The sequence below is a fragment of the Mustela nivalis genome (assembly GCF_964662115.1).
Source record: "Mustela nivalis genome assembly, chromosome: 4".
NCBI classification, from domain to species: domain Eukaryota; kingdom Metazoa; phylum Chordata; class Mammalia; order Carnivora; family Mustelidae; genus Mustela; species Mustela nivalis.
Genome location: NC_139023.1, coordinates 9,191,940 through 9,208,622, shown reverse-complemented (window position 1 = coordinate 9,208,622; position 16,683 = coordinate 9,191,940). Strand labels below are relative to the sequence as shown.

The following is a 16,683-nucleotide window of genomic DNA, read 5'->3' as shown; positions in this document are numbered from 1 at the left end:
CCTATGTAATCCATGATGATACTGTAAAGTCAAAGAGCTGATCAAAGTTAAAAGCAATATAAGTAAACAACAACAACAATAAAAAAAACTGAGTAAGAAAATAGTATTTTATTTTAAATCCTGGTACCTAAGATGACCTCATCTATGACTAATCTCGATTAGTAGAACAATTTTTATAATTCTTCTGGGAAGGTGTCTCAAAATGCGAGTGGAATCTTGATAATGCTAACAATGGCCATAAGGTCAAACTTCAGGATCTTCAGGAAGATAATCTGACTGCAAGGAGAGCCTTATGGAAACCCTAAGGGGGAAATTACTCCTAAAGGATATCTACTTTCCTTTTCTCTAGATAAGGCAGGTTGTGACTGCCCACCTATCCCAGGAGAGGGGAAAACAAGATAGGAGAGGAGGTTAAGCACAAAACAGAAAGGGCTACCTGCTTCCTCTGAAGTAGATTATAGAACTAGTAGAATCTGCAATGGGGCACCTGCCTCTCACAACCAAACTTATGATTTCTTAGAATATCGTATGTTTATTTTAAGAGTATTCAGGAATAGACATATTCAATACAAGACAAATATCTACTACAGATCTCTATCTATGACTGAGTTCATATTCTAAGGATACAATCTTAGAATAATAAATTTCAAAAGCCAGTAAGGGAAGAAAGGGAAACTTATTGCTTAAAATGGGTGAGAAACCTATTCCCTCTTAAAAAGTCTCAATAAAATTTTAAGAATGCCATATGAAAAGTTTATGTAAGGAAAAGATTATCTAAACCTTTCTCTCTCTCTCTCTCTCACACACACACACACACACACACACACACACGAAAAATTCTTTGAAAGCACTTTAAAATATTTCACAAGAGCACATGAATTAGAGGAAAAGAACTGTAAAGGTTATCTTCTCTCATACTAATCGAATTCCCATTTTAAAAAGTACGCTATTAAATACAAAGATCCACCAGATATTCAAAATACTTGTACTTCATTAAGGTACAGTGTGATAAAACACAGAAGGAGAAAATATAAGAGACAAAGTTTTGCCTTATAGTTATTATCCGGTCTCCTGTCTTGTCTTTCTGCTTATCAATATCTATGTGTGCACCAGTGAACTCCCGGATAGCATTAATATTACAGCCTCCTCTTCCAATCACTCTGGATATCACAGTTGACGGAACAGATACTTTCTTTGACCTGTTTAAAAGTTGCAAAGATAAATTAAGTTTATCATTAGTATCAGCAGTTATAATTAAAATATGAGGAAAGAGGCTTACTAAAATACATTTCTGTAAATACAGAATAAATTATTGCTGAGTCAGCCTCTATCTATTCTTGCTTTAGGTGATAAAAGGCAACTAACAGTGACAGCAGAGAGAGACAGAGACAGAATGAGAAAGAGAGCACACAAGCAAGTGTTTAACCACAGCTTTTCATCTCATTACCAAAACCGGTTTTTTTTTTACCTTCATCTTTCATTAAGAACTATAAAGCACATAATGTGTAGACATGCACTGTGTTAATGCAAATACTAATGGCAAATAAGATAAACATAGGTTCCTGCCCATATATATTGACTATGCAGACAGCAAGGGGGAAAGCCACAACAGCATGCCACAGGTGCTCTAATAGGGTGTCGTAAAGACACACTGGTTGGGCACCTAATTTGAGCCTGAGGAAACAGAAAGGCTTCTTGTGGGTATTTGACTCACATTCTTTTTATTGTCTAATATGTAACTGAAAGAATGATATTAAAAATGCATTGTTTCCTTTCATTCTTTTAGAGGCATTAAAATGATTATCCACCAACACTGGAAGCTTGCTAAAGGATGTTTAATGGTGTGAGGAAAGAGAAGAGCCTGCTCAAATTTCAAAAAGACAAAACCTGTCTTATTTGCAAAACTGCTTTACAGTTCTAAACATTCACACTTTAGAAAAGGTACATATACATTTCTGACCAGCCTAAAAAAAGGATGCTTCTAAAAGAAATACAGTGGAATTCTCAATAAAGAGAATGAGCCAACTATGCTTTATTGAACAAGTACATTATTTATTTAGAATGGTAGATTAAATATTAAAATGTTACATTTTTTAAAAGGCTAGCTACGACCCCTGCCCTTTTATATACAGAACTAAGTTACTTGGTAATTCCTTTTTTCTCTAAAGGGCAAAATAATCAGTCAGAGATCATTACTTTCAAATTAATTAAGAAGTTCTTAGTATACCACAGTGTAAAATACATGCAGAAAAACTGAATTGCCTTACTTTTAGATAGATAGTACTCTAATGTTGCGATTGATTTTAGTTAGTTCAACAGAATGTATATACATGAATGCGTGTGTGTGTGTGTGTGTGTACATGAGAATGAATAGAAGATAGAGACACAGAGACCAATGAAGACAGACATGGTGGTAGGGGGAGGCCTTGGTCAATAATATGAAAAAAACAAAAACAAAAACAAAAAACCAAACAGTGCATTTTGGGATTAAGAGGATTAAGTTTGGCTCATTATAGCTCTTATTTCAAATATTCAAAAGCTTAAGTATTTGTTGGAATTTCTGGGAAGTTCTTTAAAATAGGCCATTAAAGATTTACAATAGATCCTCTTTGGTATCTTACTACCTTTTAGTTTGAGATACTGTTTTACTTTTTGAGACATAATTCAAAAAATCCCAAGCAAAACATAACCAAATATTTCAGTTCTAAAATCCTTTAAATAAAGGCATCATGTTGCTTAAAGACAAGAGCAGTTTAAAACCAATACTTATTCATTCTTCAAATATTTACAAGCATGTAGAAGATACCACATGCTGGGCTCTGAGATTACAAAACTGAGTAAGACACAATCTATCACCTTAAAGAATTTAAGTTAGTTCTCTACCAAACAGCAATACCTGGGAGTCCAGCAAATACCACAATCATCCTTGTAATTTTTTCGTGAAGTCTCTGTACTTTTTATGTAAAATCTCCTAATTTTAGAAGTACTAGTGCCTACTTTTTTTTTTTAAATCTAAAATATGGTGTATGCTCTCTCTGTTAGCCAGATTCAGCCTTGGGCTACCAGTTCATATGCAACTTTTGGAATAGTTGAATGAATCTAACAGTAAGGTAAACAACACCTCACGTAAAAAGAATGAGAAAAACAAACAAACAATCACTTACCTTCTTACAACTTCCTTCCATCCTTCCTCTCTCTTTTGTCCACGCTTAGGACTTGCTACTGTTAACTTCCCATTTGGAGAGGAAAGGGGAGATGGACCAGATTTTGTACAAGTAGACAGAGAATTACTGGTTACTTCATTGACAGTCTCTGACAATCTTTAACAGAGGGAGGAAAATAATTAAATATAGAACAAATATAGAATTTTAAATGATAGAGGCAATCTATTACATAATTTTATTTATTTTTAGAATAAATACGGTAAACAAATGAGGAACTTATTTCTTACTTTTCAATATTTAGCATAACATGAAGAGTCAATTAGAGGTCAAAATTAGCAGAGCTGAATTATAATGACCCCTAAGAAACCATAATCAATACTTGTCATGGGCTAAAATTTAACAACCAAAATAAAGAAGTTACACAGTAAAAAAATTTTCTCTTTCATTAACAAAAACTTCAAAAATAGCCTATTCTTCAGTTAAAATGAAATTGTGACTTCTTTAGCACAAAGACAAACCCTTGTTTTGCCAATTGTTAATTTGCTATTTTTTACTAAAAAAACCAGCAACAAAGAATTTCATGATGATACTATAAATAATAAATATGAAGATTAGAACTAACTTTATTGAAGCCTTGCCAGAAACAGATTTTCTCTCTTCCTTCGGAAATGTAACCAGAACTGATGGCTGCTTCTTGCTGGTCATGGTGGTGGTCACCACAGCAGGTGAATGATTGTCACTCTTTCGGCTGCTGTTGCTGTTACTGCTTTCATCACTGCAGCTGGAAATCCTCATGTTATCACTGTCCCCACTCTCACTGGTACTGCTGCTCTTGGACTCTCCGTTTACCTTCTCTGGCTGACTATATGAGATTGGTAGTGGATCATCAAATATAATCTGAACATTTTCTGGAGTAATTTTATTTTTCCTGTTTTTCCTCTTTGAACTGGTTGTAGTTATGGTGTTATTTCTTTTACCATGGGAACCTGCCAAGGTTGTCCATGTTGCAGATATACCTATGGTAGTAGTGGTTGTGGCACTTGGAGGCTCTGTCAAGACTTCAGGCTCATCTGTAAAAGAAGCCAATACCAGCAATACCAAATTAGCAAGGTCTAAACATTTTTAGAGTACATTTAGCTTTAAACACTTGAAGAACAATAAAGACAGGAGTTACTCTGTGACTATTAGAGGAAAAGTGATCAATCATTCCAACATTCATCAGTAATAAGATGGGTATGACACCCATTATCCTCTCTGTGCTCAAGTCCTAAAAAAATGCATAGTAAGCCATTATAAAAAATATTTTTGACCTCACACCAGTCAGAATGGCTAAAATAAACAAGTCAGGAAATGACAGATGCTGGCGAGGATACGGAGAAAGGGGAACCCTCCTACCCTGTTGGTGGGAATGCAAGCTGGTGCAGCCACTCTGGAAAACAGCATGGAGGTTCCTCAAAATGTTGAAAATAGAACTGCCCTATGACCCAGCAATTGCACTATTGGGTATTTACCCTAAAGATATAAACATAGTGATCCAAAGGGGCAAGTGCACCCGAATGTTTATAGCAGCAATGTCCACAATAGCCAAACTATGGAAAGAACCTAGATGTCCATCAACAGATGAATGGATCAAGAAGATGTGGTATATATACACAATGGAATACTATGCAGCCATCAAAAGAAATGAAATCTTGCCATTTGCGACAACGTGGATGGAACTAGAGCATATCATGCTTAGCGAAAGAAGTCAAGCAGAGAAAGACAGCTATCATATGATCTCCCTGATATGAGGAAGTGGTGATGCAACATGGGGGCTTAAGTGGGTAGGAGAAGAATAAATGAAACAAGATGGGATTGGGAGGGAGACAAACCGTAAGTGACTCTTAATCTCACAAAACAAACTGAGGGTTGCTGGGGGAGGGGGTTTGGGAGAAGGGGGTGGGATTATGGACATTGGGGAGGGTATGTGCTTTGGTGAGTGCTGTGAAGTGTGTAAACCTGGTGATTCACAGACCTGTACCCCTGGGGATAAAAATATATGTTTATAAAAAATAAAAAATTAAAAAAATATATTTTTGGAACAATCTGGGAAATATGAATATGTACTGTATATCACATATCATTATGTTATTAAATTTTATGTGTGTAATAATAATGTTACTATGGTCACATAAAATAATGTTCTTTTTCTGAGAAATACATATTTAAGTATTTAGTGGTAATTTTGCATAGGGTGTCCAACTTACATGTAATCTGTTCAAAAAGAGAGGAAAAAAGATAAACTAATGTGTCAATGTTTTAAGAATCTAGGTGACAGGTGGTCATTGCACTATTCCCTAAACTTTTCTATAGTTTGGACATTTTTCAAAATAAAAGGCTGGAGGAGAGGGAAATTACACTCACACACACTGCATATACATTTGGTGGTTTAATGGAAATGGTTTCTCCTCACAATATCTTCGTATCAAATAATCCTTCAGTTAGAACCTAGTTCAAATAATTCCCTCATTTTAAGAAAAAAAAAAATCTAAATATGGTTAGGACAACAAATGATACTATGGAATTACTCTTAATTTTTTAGGTATTATAAAAGGTATTGTGATTATGTAAGCACATGTCATTCCTAAGATATGTATTAAAGTTTTATAGGTACAATGTCAGGATGTGTGCAATTTACTTTCTGACAGCTTAGAAAATAATATGCATATATATTTAGAGAGAAAAAAATAAAGCAAATATGGTAAAATGTTTGTTTTAAAATCTAGGTGGAGGGTATTGAGGTATTCATTTTCTCATTCTTCCATCTTGTCCTGTAGCTTTGAAATTCTTCAAAATAAAAAGCTAGAGAGAAATCAATAAGTGAAAATAGTATGTAAGTACTTCAAGGGCTTAATGATTTAGAAATCTACTTTTACCTTAAGTTATTGATAGTTAAGGAAATATAATTTTGATTACAATGTATTACATGAATCAAATTAGATGGTAACCTAGAGAAAATACCTTCAACTTTATGTTTTTCTTTTTCTTGAGCAGCTTGGAGTTCAAAGTTCTCTTTATTTTTGGCTTCAATTTCTTCTAGTTTTCTTCTTTGTTCTTCCTTTTTCTTTCGTCTCTTCTCCTTTCTCTTTTCTCTTTTGGCAGCCAAAGCCAGCCTCCGGCTTTCTTCTCTTAACTGTGAAAGGATCAATAAAACAGAACTGCCTTGTAAAAAAAAGTTTTCACATAACGTCATTTTATCATAATGGAACTAGAGTATCATAAAATTTGAAGTCATCTAGTTCAATTTATTGTTTGATCAAGATCATAGTCAAACCACAGTAAAGAGAAAATATTTTTAAATGTCAAGATCAAATTAATGATAAAAACAATTTAATTTTAAAATGGGTGAATGATACATAATTTCTTAATCACTGAAGAAATGTATATATGGTAATCTGCTCCAAATTACTAGAAGAAAAGAATACAAACTGTGGACCAGTGATCCCATTTATTGGGAAAGTAATCCTTTTATATAGCTCTATTTGTAGAAACAGAAAAATGGTGAAGACAATACAAATCAAAGCTACTGACTACAGTGGAACTGGAAGGAGGATAGCAGAAAGATGATGGCTTTCAATTTTATTTAATGTAACTGTTCATTGTTATTTGTGAAAATGGTTACTCTCATCGTCAAAAAATTAAGAACAAGTTTAAAATTATAACATCTCTTAATAAGCGATGTTAACTATTAAATTCTCCTTTTTGATTCATAAAGGGAGAAAATCATCTTCAAATGGTTTCATTTCCATGTTCTCTAAAAGACATTTTCAAACTATGCCCTATGTACTCCCTGCCCATTGTCCCATATTCTGTGTATTATGTGTGTGTCTTTGTGTATTTTAAATATAAGTATCAAAACAATGACAGTTTATGGAAAATATCACAATATCCTAACTAATAAAACCAGAGCTCAAATATGGGCTCCAAAGGCAAATCAGACTTCATTTTATTTTTTTTTTAAATTTTTATTTATTTATTTGACACAGAGAGATCACAAGTAGGCAGAGAGGCAGGCAGAGAGAGAGGAGGAAGCAGGCTCCCTGCTGAGCAGAGAGCCCGATGCAAGACTCGATCCCAGGACCCTGGGATCATGACCTGAGCCGAAGGCAGCGGCTTAACCCACTGAGCCACCTAGGCGCCCCATTTCATTTTTTAAGTTTTTTAAGTCTTTTGCTTTTGCTAGACATTTCTGCCTTTTCAAATTATCCATGTTAGATAGCCTGAAAGGTTTTGTCCACCTTGAAAGTTTTTACACCCTCGGGCAGTGCACCGTAATTACATTCTCTTGCATAAAGAAAAATCTTTTGTCCCAGTAAAGAGGAAAAACCAAAGAGAATCTGCAGAACACTGATACTTTCTCAGGCAGAGGGATTTCAGGAAGAATACAAATGGGATGTTAAAGATCAAAAAACTGCATGGTAGCCCTGGAAAGTTTTGCTAGTCTTCCAGAAGTACATAAACGCCAGTCTGAAGACTAGTAAAAGAGCAGTTTTTCACCTTATAGAAGAACTGAGAAGAAAACACTGATGACTTCACTCCTCTACTACACAGGAAAGGGAATAATATCTGACTGAAGCCATTTGAGAGAAGGAAGTAAGCATATGTGACTCTGCTCATTGAAGCCTTGCTTAAATGGAGCTAGCTGCCTGCCCTCAGGAATTGTGCTTTCTCCCTTCTCAACTCGAGTGAGGGTGTCCTGTCTGAACCTGACTTTGACAGAATGAGTAGGTTAAGTGGAGGGGGAAAGAAGGAGTAGAAGGGGGGTGAAAGGTATGCCAAGAAAAATGTTTTCAAAGCAATTGTGGCCAAATAAGACATTTTATCTATATCCTGTCTGTATGGACAGAAAAGCCTTGAAAAAGGTATACTGGCGATCAAAATAACTAATGAAGTTTAAGACTTATGGTTAAGCCAGGATGGATTTTTGGATTTGCTGGATTTTTTGTCTGGTGCTAGGAGGTCATTTTGACTGGTATCAAGAGGAAAAATAACTATTTTAAGAATAGCAAAATTTAAATCAGAAAGCAGACCCATTTGGTCTAGATGTGGGTGGGGGTGATGGGCTAAGGTAGGTTCTAGTTTATAGGTGCAGTTGGGTCTTAGGTATGCAGGTGCCTCAGGCCTTAGAGAGTTAAGAGTGGAGGACTGTCTTTGACAATAGTAAATCTGGGTTATCGGACTCATGGTATAGGAGTTCCGCCCTAAAGGCAAGGTATTTTCTCCCTAAATCTTAAAGTTCTATGGCTAGTATCTGGGTAATCCCATAGATGTACTAACCCTTTCAACTCACTAAATAGTGGAGCACAAATTCAGAGGTCCCAGGAAAACTATTTCTTTCCAAAGGACATTATTTCAGACCACAGCTGTAAAAGAAGGTATCTATATGAAGGTATCTAAAAACTTAAGCAGAATTAGAAATATAGATACACATTTATTAAGAGGTATCATCATAAGTTTGCAGGTATATGAAACCAACAATTAGATGAGATCATCAAAGGGAAAAAGTTATTAATTACATGAATGTGTATTTTTGTGTGTGTATTATATATATATAGGAGGGGGATATCCAATATTTAAAAAGAAGAGCAAATGAGACTTTAGGAAGGCAAAATCAGATAAGAGGAAGAAGAGTTTTATGAAGGAAAGTGATCAACACTAGTTAAGTATCACAAATATGATTAAGAATTGAAAAGAGGTAGCAAAATCCGGCAGCTAAGATGCCACTGGTGATCCCTGCTGTAGTCAGTTCGCTAGAGCAGGAGGGGAGTAGGCAATTGATCCTGGGCTGAGAATTAAAAATTCAAAGTAGTGACTCTACTTAAAAAGCATAGATTATTCACTTATATCTGGAAAAGGCAAAAAAAAAACCACCTAAATTTGAGGTAAAGTTTCATTATAATAGTTACCTTGATTATGTAGGCAGAGGATAGGAGTTAGTGCAGCTGCAGACACTGAAGATAAAAGAATATGGGAGAGGTGGTAACAACTGATACAAGATCCCAAAAAGAACAGATGAAAGCAGAATAAACCATGAAGTCTGGAGGTATAGAAAACAGGTTTAGAAATTCAGTCCACATCCTCTATTTTCTCACAAATGACCTCATTTCACTTCCAGGGGAACTGCTATATTGAGACTATACGGGGAAGGGGAGAGCTCTGAAGAAAAAAGTTAAAGTTGTAGAATAACCTCAGGGTGAAAAGGAAAAGGCCCTAACTCAAGCGGTGATTTCTAGTTGAGGTTTCAGAAAGCAATGTGATTTTGAGAATCAAACTTTTTAAAATGAGAACTTAAGAATCTGGGGAGAGGCAGTCCAGACTAAAAAAATGCCATCGCGTATTTACATAAATGAAAGTAAATGAGATATGTGAGCAGCAGAAAACAAACAATAGCGAGTGATGAGCCTAGAGAAGTAGTAAACTGGGAGGACCTGAATGTTTGGATTTTCCCGCGCAGACAATGGAGAGAGACTGACAGTTTCTGAGGAGGGGTAAGGTAATCCCACCTGTGTATAAGAAAACTATGGGAACTGTGGAAAAGCTACAGTGGAGAAGGATTAAAATGAAGGCAAAAGGTGAAAGAGGAAAATACTTGTTTGTAAGAAGCCCACTGCAATCCTTCAGGTGACAAATGGTAACTGAGAGGAGAGGATGGAACAGAGGCTCAACTGCCAAAGTTCAAATGAAGGGGATGATGATGATGACAGTAATATGGTTTAGTACGTGGAGCGTCTATACCAGGCACTGGGTTAACTTACCGCATGAATTAATTTGCTAGATAAGGAGAAGTGAGCAGCTGAAAGTTACAGCAAGACTTCATTACTGACTCATGAGTAGTGATACCAGTAACAGAAAAAGAGGTTAGGGAGGATCAGGGGAAGGGAAGGGTAGGATCCAGCAAAAATTTATTGTTAATTTGCTATGTACTAAACATGGTTCTAATCTTTGAACTAATCAGTAAACTAGACAAAAGATCCCTACCCTCATGAAGCTTATAAAACTTAACATTTAGTTGGGGGCGGGGCACACAGATGACAAACATAATAAGTACATTACAAAGTCTTCAAAAATGTGTTAAATACAATGTAAGATACTAGAGAAGGGGAAGACAAGACAAGTGCATATATGGAGAGAGATAAGGGGTTTTGATTTTAAAGTGATTTTTTTTTTTTTTTTTGAGAGAGAGAGAGTAAGTGAGGAGGTGGAGGGGCAGGGGCAGAGGAAGAGGGAGACAGAATCTTAACCAGGCTCATCACACACAGGGCTTGATCTAATGACGAGATCATGATCTGAGCTGCAATCAAGAGTTGGATGTTTACCTGACAGCCACCCAGGAACCCCAAGGGGTTCTGATTTTAAATAGGGTGGTCAGTGTAAGCCTCACGAAGGTAAGGCTTACGTGAACATCTAATAGATTTGAAGGATTTCAGGCAACAGGACAGCAAGTGCATAAGCTATGTAAGCAGTTACAAGTCAGAGTTGTGGTTCTGGGGTAGGCAAAGCTCAGGAGTTGACTTCTGGACACAAGTATGACACAAGTATGACATCTCTAATTGGTATCCAAATGGACAGGTTGAGTAGCTAGTTGGATATGAGACTGAAGTTTAGGGAAGAGGTCTGTGCTAAAGATATGTATTTGGGACCAGCTGGTATATATTTAAATTTAAGAAGCAGGATGAGATGACCAAGATGTTCATATAAAGAGCTAAGGGGCTTGCCAACTAAGGGAAAGAAAAGGAAGAAGTAGCCAAGGAGATACCGAAGGACCTTTCAGGGAGATAGGAGAAAAACCAAGCTAAGAATGTGTAGAGCAATAAAGGTCAAGTGAAAAGAGTACATTAGGTGTTAGTGGCTTAGTGAGATAAGAATGAAATGGCTACATGAAAGTCACAGGCGACCATAAAAGCAGTTTTGTTGAGGTTGAGAGAGTTAAGAGCCTGACAGAAGTAGATTCGAAAAGGGTGAAGAATTCTAGGTGCCTGGTGGCACAGTTGGTTGCGTGTCCAGCTCTTGGTTTCATCTGGGGTCTTGAACTCAGTCCTGTTATTGAGCCCTGTGCTGGGCTCCACACTCCGCATAGAATCTGCCTGGGATTCTCTCTGCCTCACTTTGCCCTTCCCCCTTATGCTCTCTCTCTCTCAAATAAATCAATCTTAAAAAAACAAATAAATAAATAAGGATAAAGAATTGGGAATAGCCAAAATAAGACGACTTTGCTGTTATTGTTTAGCTGCAAAGAGGAGCAAAGGAATGGGCTTATAGCTGAAAACTGGGGAAAGGGAGTTGGAGGAATCAAGGGGATTTTTAAGTTTGGAAACTAATCTCTTAAACTGATAAGAATGATCCAAGAGAAGAGAAAAAAACGATACAGGACAAAGAAAAAATTGCCACAATGTTTTTGAGTAAGGGAGACCAGACCTAGTTCACTAGATGGACTAGTTACAAAAAGTTTACTTAGTAAATGGGAGGAAGAATATGGATAGAAATTCCTGGGTAGGGAGACCAGGGGGTGGGGAAAGTCTGACAATTACAAAGTCTTACTTCCAGAGCTTCAGTTCTCTCACAGAGGTAGAATACAAGGTAGTTAACTGAGGGTGAAGGAGAGGATATATTGGAAGTCAGAGGATAACAGAAAGTAACAGTGGTCTAAACAAGTGGGAGAGTGAAATAAATTAGGGAAATACAGTATAAATAGACAGCATTAAAGAGTTTATTGTCACCCATTTAGAGTAAAATTCATCATCAGGGTTGAATTTTTTTCTGTACATTTAGTCACTAGGGTACGTATGGGTAAGAATAAGAAGAAAAGAGTAAGGAACAGTGTAGGGGGTAGGATAAATGATCCTACAATATACTGATAGGCAACGTCCGAATTGTTGGAGGGAGAATTCAAGAGGCAGTATAGCTGAAAAGATGGTCAGAGAATGAAATGTATAAAATTAAGATTGTGGAATAGGCATATTAGAAGCTTCAGGTGATGGCAAAAAAAGCCAACTGAAAATGTCTAATAGAAATATTTTTAAAATACACTCTATACATGCCCTAAAAGGTAATTCAAGTTTACAAGGAAAAAAGTAGGGGAAGAAATAGTAGGTAATAAAGTCGAGGGGTGAAACAAATATATCAAAAATGCAGACCAATTAATATTCACTAAGGATACTAACAGTTAGTTGTTAATGCCCTAAGAGAACAAGCAATTAACTGACCAGATAAAATGCTCCAAAGCAAGGGCTCTTCCACATAATAAATGCTCAGTAAATAAATGTTTGCTGAACAAGGATAAGGGAATCTGATAAATATAATGGGTAGTATTTTCAACAGCAGTTTTTACAAACCTACTGACCCAAATTTTCAAATTAGAAAGGCTGACCAAATAATCACTTTTATATAAGCAATAAATTACCTATACAGAACATTCAACTTAGACCAGACAAGACCATCTCTGTTTCTACAGATATGGTGGAGCCAGAATACACTGGGGAGAAAAAAAGGGGAGAAAAAAAAAAAAGTGTATTCTCCCAGATATAAGTCATAAGTAAAAAACAATGAACCAGACCCTATGAGATCTCAGTCTGATAATTTTTCAAATAGGAATACTGCTCTAGAGTTCAGGAGAGAAGAACCTCCTCTGTAATACAGAATTTTATCTCTAAACTGCCCTAATTTAAACTGTTTATAAAGTATCTGTGCATGAAAAACAATCAATTTATATCTAATTAGTTTATGGGTTAAGAATTATCACTTTGAGTTTTAATAGTGTGGAAAAATATGCAATGACATTTGAAAGAAGTTTCTTTTAATTTGCTTTAAACCTGAGGTTCTTGAAAGCAGGAACATCAAGGTTAAGAAATATTGCAAAGAATTCAAGGAAATGACATTTGAGTCGCTGATAATAGTAGGAGAATATTCTAGAAGTATTAAAATTTAAAATATATTGACCCAAGTGAAGAAACTTATTCTATAAAAACAAAATCACCCAAATATAAGGGAATACATGTAAGGATTTTTACTGTAACATTTGTAGTGACAAAAAAACTGTAAACAAACTTTCTATGGAGTATATTCTACAGTTAAAGCACTATCAACTGCCAATATCAATCAATTACTGAGCGAGGGAAAAGCAAGTATTAATGTGTTCATAGGATTCTTTAAAAAAAAAAAAAGTATACCATATCCGTATGTGTGAATATGCATTTGCCCAAGAAATACCTACTGACCGCCTATGACATGCCAGGCACCATTCTGTGGTACATGCACTGCAGTGGTAGAGTCTAACAAGATAACTAAATAAAATACAGTATTTAGAATGTTACACAGCGAAAACAGAGAAGGGAAGAAGAGTAGTAAGAGTGTCTGTGGAAGGGAGACTAAAGTAAAGGCAAATGAAGGGACAATTAAGGCAGAAGGCAGAGTAAGAACAAAAAGAGGATAGTCAGTATGGATGGAACAAAGTGACCAAAGTAATAAAAAAAATACATACATATGATCAGGGAGGTGTAAGAAGTATCACAAGTGGGCAGATCACATACATTCTTAAAAGGCTTTATAGGTAATTGTAGAGGTGCAGACTTTAGTTACCATAATGGGTTTTTAATTTTAGTTAAATATTACAATGGTGACATAGTTTTTTCTTTAGTTATCTTTGCATATTTCACAGTTTAAACTGAATACATTGTAATAAAGAAAAAAAAAATGAAGTTGACTGAGAACAGATATCTTCATAAAGATGTCTCCTATAAATTGCTTCCTGACTGTATAATCTATAGGTATGCAATAAATTCTTAGGTGCATTTAATGTAATGTACAAATATCAAGGCATGAAAAAATTAAAAGTTTTATTTAAAAACAGATATCTATGTCTCAGCTATAGAAAGGATGCAGATTTATAAAAATGCAAAAAAGAAATAGTATCATGAAACAACTTAGAGTCAGGAGAGTTCTAAGATGTAAAAATAGGAGAGTAATGATAAAACAGGGTATTATAGTACTTTAGGAAGAAAGAATAAGAGGTAGTTTATCTTTAGTTAAGAGTGGAACCCGGGGGCACCTGGGTGGCTCAGTGGTTTAAGCCTCTGCCTTCAGCTCAGGTCATGATCTCAGAGTCCTGGTATCGAGCCTCACATTGGGCTCTCTGCTCAACGGGAAGCCTGCTCCCCCCGCCCCCTTTCCTACTTGTGATTTCTCTCTCTCTCTCTCTGTTAAACAAATAAATAAAATCTTTAAAAAAAAAAAAGAGTGGGAACCTGGGAATTCGGAATGAAAAAAAAAAAAAAAAAACAACAACAGTAAAAAACTGGGTTCAAACCCTATTCTAGTTTAAGCAAGTTACTTAACTTCCCACAGATGTAAGTTTCTCCATCTGAAAGAGGAAGGTAGTAATGTTTTTTAGTGAGAAAACGAAAATAATACATATTTTATCATACCACTTGGCACTACTATATTGCTTGTATTTAGCAGGCTTTAAATAATTAGATAAGAATATAAAAATAGGTAAAGCAATAGTTATAATGGTTATAAATATCAATCTCTCAATGTGCTTATATTTTTTAAAAATTTCAAAATGATGAAAAAAGCTAATTTGTTTGATTAGAATTTAAACCAGATTTTTAAGATTTTATTTATTTATTTCACAGACAGAGATCACAAGTAGTCAGAGAGGCAGGCAGAGAGAGAGGAAGGGAATCAGGCTCCCTGCTGAGCAGAGAGCCCTATGTAGGACTCCATCCCAGGACCCGGGATCATGACCTGAGCTGAAGGCAGAGGCTTTAACCCACTGAGCCACCCAGGTGCCCCTAAACCAGATTATTTTAGATGAAGAACCTCCAATATTAAATATATTTTCTAAAAAATAAGTGTAGCTTCACACTTGAATTAGAATAAAATCTTGAAAATAATTCATTTTTTGTTTATGTAAGTTGAAATTCATAGTTTAACTTAAGTCAGCAAATACAGTAAAAAAGGGAAATTACTCAAGTTAAAAAAGGTTAAAATTATCACTATATAGCCTTTATAAATAGTACTTTTAAGTTTGATAGCAGTTAAAAACTTTTTACAGCATTTTTAACCTTTTTATAAAAGATCAAACATGGTAGAATATGTATTCCAACTCCTTTTCCTGCTGTGATTACTATTTGTGTTACATTCTAGAATACAGACTCATTGATAAGAAGGGGGAGAAAGAGAGCTACAAGACTGCAAAACCAAATGTTTTCTGTAGTATTTTACTCCCTGTGGAAATAGATGGGAATGATGCTCTGCCTGAAAGAGAAAAGTATAAAACAAATCATCCATTTAAAAAATGTACTCATTAAACATTCCACAAAGTGGCTGCAGTTCCCTGATTGGTTATGTGATGGTAATACATTTGGTACATCTGATAAATCAGTTGGCAATAAATTACAAAGTCTGGGATCAATGAAAGATCAATTTGGATGGGTATTAAGAGATCATTTGTTGATGTAAGACTAAACTTGATTATTGAGGTTAGGTTTTCTGACTTGCAGATCAATGCAACTCCTGTAATAAAATTTTGTTAATTTGATTACAAAGAAAGTTACCTTAATGATTTTTAAAGTAGTCATAATTCCCTCTAACTAAGCCAAACTTGGAGAAAAAAACATGTGCATTGGTTAAAGCAAGAACAAAATGAAATGAAACCAAAACACAACAGATTACCAATTAGGTGGAAGGCAAAAGAGGAAAAGTAAGAACTTTTCATATATAAAGGTTACCATTACCTTTTCCAAGTCTAACTCCTCTAATAAAATGCTGGCATTTTTGTTTGCTTCAGCAGCCTGTCTATCTTTGGCTTGTACTATTGATTCCATACAAAGATGACACTTCTTCAGCATCTCCTAAAATAAAAAATTAAGATGTTTGCAGCCTCAAAAAACAATTCACATTTAGAGATATTCCTGAAAACACAATAGTTAAGGTACTTGAATGAACATAAGCAATAAAAATTAGTGGTAGGGCAAAAAAGGGTACAAATAAAATAATATAAATGGTGCACATTTTTTAAGTTTATTTCTTTATAATCTCTACACCCAACATGGGGCTCAAACTCAAGACCCTGGGATCAAAAGTCTCATGTTCTACTGACTGAGGCAGCCAGGAACCCTGTTATGTGTTTTTTAAAATACACAAGCAGGAGCCTTTACTGTCCTTCAAAATAATATCCATTTGTCTGGTACTTTGGAAACTAAAATTATTTACTCCCAACATTTCAATGGACAAATCATACAGCAAACAGAGTTGCAGTAATTTATGCCAGCTGGCTAATGGGCTAAAGGAAAAGGTCAATGTCAACAAAGAAAATAGGTTTAAAAAAATGTTAAAGAACTTTATTGGCAGACACTGTTCTCAAAGCTTTAAGCTTGGTTGTTACAACTTCATGTGCAAGCACGCTTAAAGAAATTACAGACATGGGTACTTACGTACTTTTCTCAGTGATTTCATTCTTAGAACACACTACTTAACAGGA

The 16,683-nt window shown here is 35.4% G+C and overlaps 1 protein-coding gene across 7 annotated transcripts in view; it reads right to left on the bottom strand.

Annotated features, from left to right (window-relative positions):
* The window catches only part of ANKRD17 (ankyrin repeat domain 17), a 160,251-nt gene that overhangs the window by 17,470 nt on the left and 126,098 nt on the right, over positions 1–16,683 (bottom strand). For all 7 annotated transcript variants that reach the window (XM_082727716.1, XM_082727717.1, XM_082727720.1 and 4 more), the window contains 5 exons: positions 15,938–16,054; positions 6,165–6,336; positions 3,787–4,234; positions 3,165–3,320; positions 1,050–1,199 (listed from right to left, as the gene is read on the bottom strand). In XM_082727716.1, the coding sequence (XP_082583842.1) occupies positions 1,050–1,199; positions 3,165–3,320; positions 3,787–4,234; positions 6,165–6,336; positions 15,938–16,054 (1,043 nt within the window). The remainder of the gene's footprint in view (positions 1–1,049; positions 1,200–3,164; positions 3,321–3,786; positions 4,235–6,164; positions 6,337–15,937; positions 16,055–16,683) is intronic.